We start from the raw sequence: 6,000 nt of genomic DNA on the forward strand, positions 1-6,000 counted from the left end.
ACCGTGTCACAAGTCTGGAACTAACATCCTCAAAATGGTCTCTAGTATATGTACATCCCTAAAGCCTTTCTTCAGTCTCCGACTGCAAGGGACCGTGTCACAAGTCTGGAACTAACATCCTCAAAATGGTCTCTAGTATATGTACATCCCTGAAGCCTTTCTTCAGTCTCTGACTGCAAGGCACCGTGTCACAAGTCTGGAACTAACATCCTCAAAATGGTCTCTAGTATATGTACATCCCTAACGCCTTTCTTCAGTCTACGACTGCAAGGGACCGTGTCACAAGTCTGAAACTAACATCCTCAAAATGGTCTCTAGTATATGTACATCCCTAAAGCCTTTCTTCAGTCTCCGACTGCAAGGCACCGTGTCACAAGTCTGGAACTAAAATCTAAATACAGCATACCCCTGGCCCTTTGCTATTTGTCTACATGTATCGCAGGGGTGTCAATTGGGTATGGCAAAGTATGGCAGAGTATTAAAACCATTCCAATCCTGATTAAAAGACAATAATAGCATTTTAGCATATTAGGGTTGGCTTTAGGACCATGCAGACGCCTCGGAGCGGGCAGGAAGGCTGTTTGCCTGGCTGCAGTGAACAGCATGGCTGTAAATGGCTAGGTAACTGCTGTTTGACTTAACATGAAACTAAACTAGAGTTTTTAATCCCAGTTTTTAATTACAGCTAATTGCTGTAAAACATGTTGTCGTAGAATGTTATTTATGTCCCTTATCAACTGAGGTGAATGAAGTTACAGCAGCCAAGGTGATCATGGCTGGAGTCAATTTTGTTTGTTTTTGCTGTTCTCCGAATAGCATTTTCGAGTTTTTAAATTGTGTAGAAATACAGTAAATGAGCTTCAACACTGTCAAATTTGCCATACCCTACGTTTATCTGAACTGACCCCACTTTTCCATACCCTGTTCAGTTGAAATCATAAACCAATTTAGCTCCATTTTAAAATAACTGCCCAAAACAAACTGGCTACAATTGGGAGCAGGGGTGCAACTTTCCCTGGCCACATGACCCCCCCCCCCCCCCCCACCGGAGATGCCTCAGAGCGTCGAGTAGGCTGTTTGGTGGTTTCAGCCAGCTGGATTTAGGACCACGTGGACACCACAGAGCATGCAGACAGGCTGTGCAGCTTCTGACCAGCACGGTGCTGCTGTCTGTGTGTTGCACTTTTTCTCAGAGTTGTAAAAGCAAGCAGAGCAGAAACTGGCTACTCTTTATTTGGCTGATGTAGTTGGCAAGGTAACAGCTTTTTGACTTAAATGAAAAAAATGTATTTGTTCCCAGTGCTAAGCTAGTAGTGTAGCTGACATGGAACGTAAGATAATGTTTCATCCTCTCTCGACTGAAGTTCTGTCTGAAGAAAATTAACTAGCTAGCTAGCTAGTAGCTACCACAGCCAGTTCAGCTCTAGCTATCTGTCAGTTTTGTAGCCTTTTTGTCCCGTTTCAACAGAAGTAAATTAACTTGGCTAGTTTTCGCCAGTAGATGTATCATTAGCGCTAGCCAAAAGTTGGCTAACGTTAGCTAGCTAGCTCACTTACTTTAGGTATTATTTGTGCCTCAATCACACTGCAGTAGACTTGAATCAAACGATGAAACCAGCGGTCAAATGATCGAAGACCGATATTCAGATTTCTTTTGACAGCGCAATGTGAGTTTTTATTACAGTCAGTATAGCATTGTAACGTTATTGATCTGTCAGTTTCCCTAGATAATTCCCTACTTTACACACTGACACGGTATAAACAGCTCTACAGGCTTCACTGTCATGGTGCACAGTCAACACACAACACAATATTGATGATGATGAATGGATACAGATACTATATGTTTGAATGCCCAGTCATGTTCATATCATCTCAGACATCAATTACTGCAGTTTAAGGCCATCCATAGAACATACTATATGCAAGTGAAACTGAATATCATGAACTCAGAAATGTTATTCCTCTGCTGGAAGTGTAAAACACAAAAGGGGACATATTTGCATTATGTGAAGGCTGGAATAATTTTTGTTGTTGTAGAGCAGTAGCAAATAGATATATTTTTCCGTAAATGGCACACGAGTCACCTGTGGGATTTTGCCCCCTGTCCATTGAGAAGGCTGCTGGGGGATGCCACGTTCCAAGGAATCTTGGAATTGTGACCCAGATGCACAAGGCACGTCTCTCTCTCTCCCCAGAATGAGCTCTCTCCCACCATTTCATGGCTATTCATTGTTTCATAACATTCATTGTGTACGGTGTTTTGCTGTGTCTATCAATCACCAGTAGTAGCCTACATTTACCATTAATTCCCATCATTTATCATCTGCCATGTTTGTTTGGTTATGGTAATTTCTGTTAATACATTCAATATAGTATTAGTAGAGTCATTTACAGATGTCATTGTCGGGAGTAGACGTGTATTTAGCAGATGTTAATGATACACTCTTGAGAAACACGTTTTTTTTTGTTTATTTCATTTCATTTACAACTTTTGTCAATTTATTATTTTATTTTTTTGGTTTGAAACGCTCCTGTCATTGTTCAGTAAAGACGCACACCTGATTATGCATATAGAAGTAGGACTAGTCTACCTGGCCTGCGCGCAAATGTAGGCCTATAAATGTGCCCATTTGAGGATGTCTGACAGTATTTATGATTGTCTTAACGAATCAAAACACTAATGAGCTGTGGAGCTTCTCAAAGTAATTTTTTTTCATCACCCCAAACAGAAAGTTTTAAAAAGTCTGTTTTTAGAATCAATTGAGAATGACAATAATTTCTCAAACTATTTGAACAATATTTCAAACTCTCTCCCTTTCGATAACCACTCTGCATGAAAAGGGAAAAATGTAATGCTCTGATCCAGTGAAAACGTCATAAAATACCTGATTACTTCTTATCCTTTGCACAAATAGTCTACAGCTGTGTCTGCCCCAAGCTCACTGGCGCTGGAAACTGAGGGCCCAGAATATTTGATACAACGTCTCAAGATTGCTAGTGCGAGTTTTGGGGACACCCGTTGATAGTTGATACAATGTTTCAAGATCGTTGAAACATTGGTTATTTTCTACCTGCTGGCTGCAATGTTTTTGTGTTGGCTTTATGTAGGTTATTATTACATAGTTGGCAATGGCAATAAAAGTTACTTTTAGATTTGTATAATTTTCATTTAGATTTAGATTGTCTGTGGTTAATCAACATTCTATGATTTTGAGATATAAAGACTATTATAAATTAAAATTAAACTGTTCCAAGAAAAAGTGCATATGCAAATCATAACTGGCGAGCAGATTGGTAGAAACGGCAAGATAAATTGGCACCCCAGATGGAAAAGGTTGCTGACTGCTGGTGTAGCCTATTACCAGCAACTTCAGGGGCGTATTGGCAGAGGCCAGCAGCAGCGAGAGGGTTGGGAACTGGTTTTTTTCTTTCTGGTTAGGCTATCTTGATCTCTGGCTCCCTCGAGTCATTTGTGTATCATCATTATTTAATCAAACATCGTGCTTAAAGCATCAGACAAGTTCAGTACAAGTTCAAACACATAGGATGTGTCTATATAGGCCTGTGGAAAAATAGACATTTTAAACTTTTGACTAATCGGTTGGGAAAGACTACACTTTTTTGGTGGATCAATATTTATTTTAGTCAGGGACAGCCCTAATAGAAATGCAGGAAATTAGCTCGAGACAATTCTGAGGGAGGAACCCCCCCTGACAGATCATGTCCCGCCCACTAATAAAACCAAAGTTACGCACCTGATTAGGAGTATTGTAGAGTTTGGTCATTGTTTTTGAAGTAGCCTACTGATGAATAATGCAGTTAATTAGTTACAATTATGCAGAGGATTAGCTTTTCTATCTGGGTCTGAGTAATAGATAGATCGAGGTGCTCACTGCTCAGCTTGGACACTGACTGGAAGCACTTGCCTGGGTCTTGAACAGCCTTTTATCTAAAATGAATTAAACCGTTTTTTTAAACTCGTCAATCTACACATAATACCCCATAATGACAAAGAAAAAAAAGGTGTTTTGAAATTTTTGCATATGTATGGACATTCAGAGACTTGTCCCGAAGCCACTCCTGCGTTGTCTTGGCTGTGTGCTTAGGGTCGTTGTCCTGTTGGAAGATGAACCTTCACCCCAGTCTGAGGTCCTGAGCGCTCTGGAGCAGGTTTCCATCAAGGATCTCGCTGAACTTTGCTCCGTTCATCCTGAAAAAAATCCCCACAGCATGATGCTGCCACCACCATGCTTCACCGTAGGGATGGTGGCAGGTTTCCTCCAGATGTGACGCTTGGCATTCAGGCCAAAGAGTTCAATCTTGGTTTCATCAGACCAGAGAATCTTGTTTCTCATGGTCTGAGAGTCCTTTAGGTGCCGTTTGGCAAACTCCAAGCGGGCTGTCATGAGTCTTTCACAGAATAATGGCTTCCGTCTGGCCACTCTACCATAAAGGCCTGATTGTTGGAGGGCTGCAGAGATGGTTGTCCTTCTGGAAGGTTCTCCCATCTCCACAGAGGAACTCTGGAGCTCTGTCAGATTGACCATCGGGTTCTTGGTAATCACCCTGACCAAGGGCCTTCTCCCCCAATTTCTCCGTTTGGCCGGGCAGCCAGTCCTAAGAATAGTCTTGAAAGTTCCAAACTTCTTCCATTTAAGAATGATGGAGGCCACTCTGTTCTTGGGGACCTTCAATCCTGCAGAAATGTTTTGGTACCCTTCCCCAGATCTGTGCCTCGATACAATCCTGCGTCGGGGCTCTATGGACAATTCCTTCAACGTCATGGCTTGGTTGATGCTCTGTCATGCACTATCAACTGTGGGACGTTATATAGAGAGGTGTGCCTTTCCAAATCATGTCCAATCAATAGAATTTACCACAGGTGGACTCCAATCAAGTTGTAGAAACATCTCAAGGATGATCAATGGAAACAGGATGCACCTGAGCTCAATTTCAAGTCTCATAGCAAAGGGTCTGAATACTTATGTAAATAAGGTAATTCTGCATTTGCTTTTTTATAAATTTGCAAACATTTCTAAAAGCCTGTTAATACTCATTATGAGGTATCGTGTGTAGATTGATGAGGATTTTTTTATTTAATACATTTTAGAATAAGGCTGTAACATAACAAAATATCAAAAAAGGGAAGGGGTCTGAATACTTTCCGAATGCTGTACATTATAAGAATTATGGTCCTACTATAAATTCAGGGAATTTCCCAGTAAATAAATACAATATTTATCATTGGGTAACATAAGGTGAAATATTCATAAAGTTTATTTATATTTGATATTTTAGAAGGTCGGAGACGCAATAGGATGTTTTTTCTTTAAGAAACATTAGTCACTATGATACAGCAGGCAGGTCCTGCACCCACTCATCCATTATCCCGCATAGATGCAGTTTTCCCACAATTAGCCTATACTGTACTGGATGTTGATGACGGTGCTCAGTGCTCACGGTTTTGTCAGTCTTACCTTCTTGACAGATTTGAGAGTGGGCACCGCAGTGAATGCGGCAGACTGCAATTCACCGACGTTCATGTTCATGTCACTGTTCTTGCTAACGGTCATCGCAGAATATTTTTCCGCGACGTTCTCGGTCTCTTTTACATATTTCGTTGCCTGTTTCACCACCTCCAATTTACCGTCCACGACCGCGTCTGTCATCTTCGCATTCAAGTGATTCCGACCTTTTGGATGAGAATTGTGATGATGTCCGACTTGGTAGGCTAGTCTTCTCTCTGCTGTCACGCACTGCTCGCTTTTCGTTGACCGGTGAGCTTTACTGCTTCGTGTTTGGAATTTCCGAACCGAAACTGTCTGCTGAGCGCAAAATCAAGAGATGGACCATGTAACGTTACTATACTGAATATTATTAGCTGGCATGTAAGCACTGAGCAGTGGAGAGTGTGTAGTCAACTCTTGTTGTCGGTCATCCGCCGGTTCACCAGTTACAGTCGGTTGTCTCAGTCACAAGCTCAGCATCCGATGTGGG

The 6,000-nt window shown here is 41.5% G+C and overlaps 1 protein-coding gene across 1 annotated transcript in view; it reads right to left on the reverse strand.

Moving 5' to 3' along the window:
- The window catches only part of ahcyl1 (adenosylhomocysteinase-like 1), a 58,882-nt gene extending 52,882 nt beyond the window's left edge, over positions 1–6,000 (reverse strand). Inside the window, exon 1 of the mRNA XM_055891222.1 lies at positions 5,481–6,000. Coding sequence (XP_055747197.1) covers positions 5,481–5,672 — 192 coding nt within the window. The 5' untranslated portion in view covers positions 5,673–6,000. The remainder of the gene's footprint in view (positions 1–5,480) is intronic.

The sequence above is a fragment of the Salvelinus fontinalis genome, chromosome 31, assembly GCF_029448725.1.
Source record: "Salvelinus fontinalis isolate EN_2023a chromosome 31, ASM2944872v1, whole genome shotgun sequence".
NCBI lineage: Eukaryota > Metazoa > Chordata > Actinopteri > Salmoniformes > Salmonidae > Salvelinus > Salvelinus fontinalis.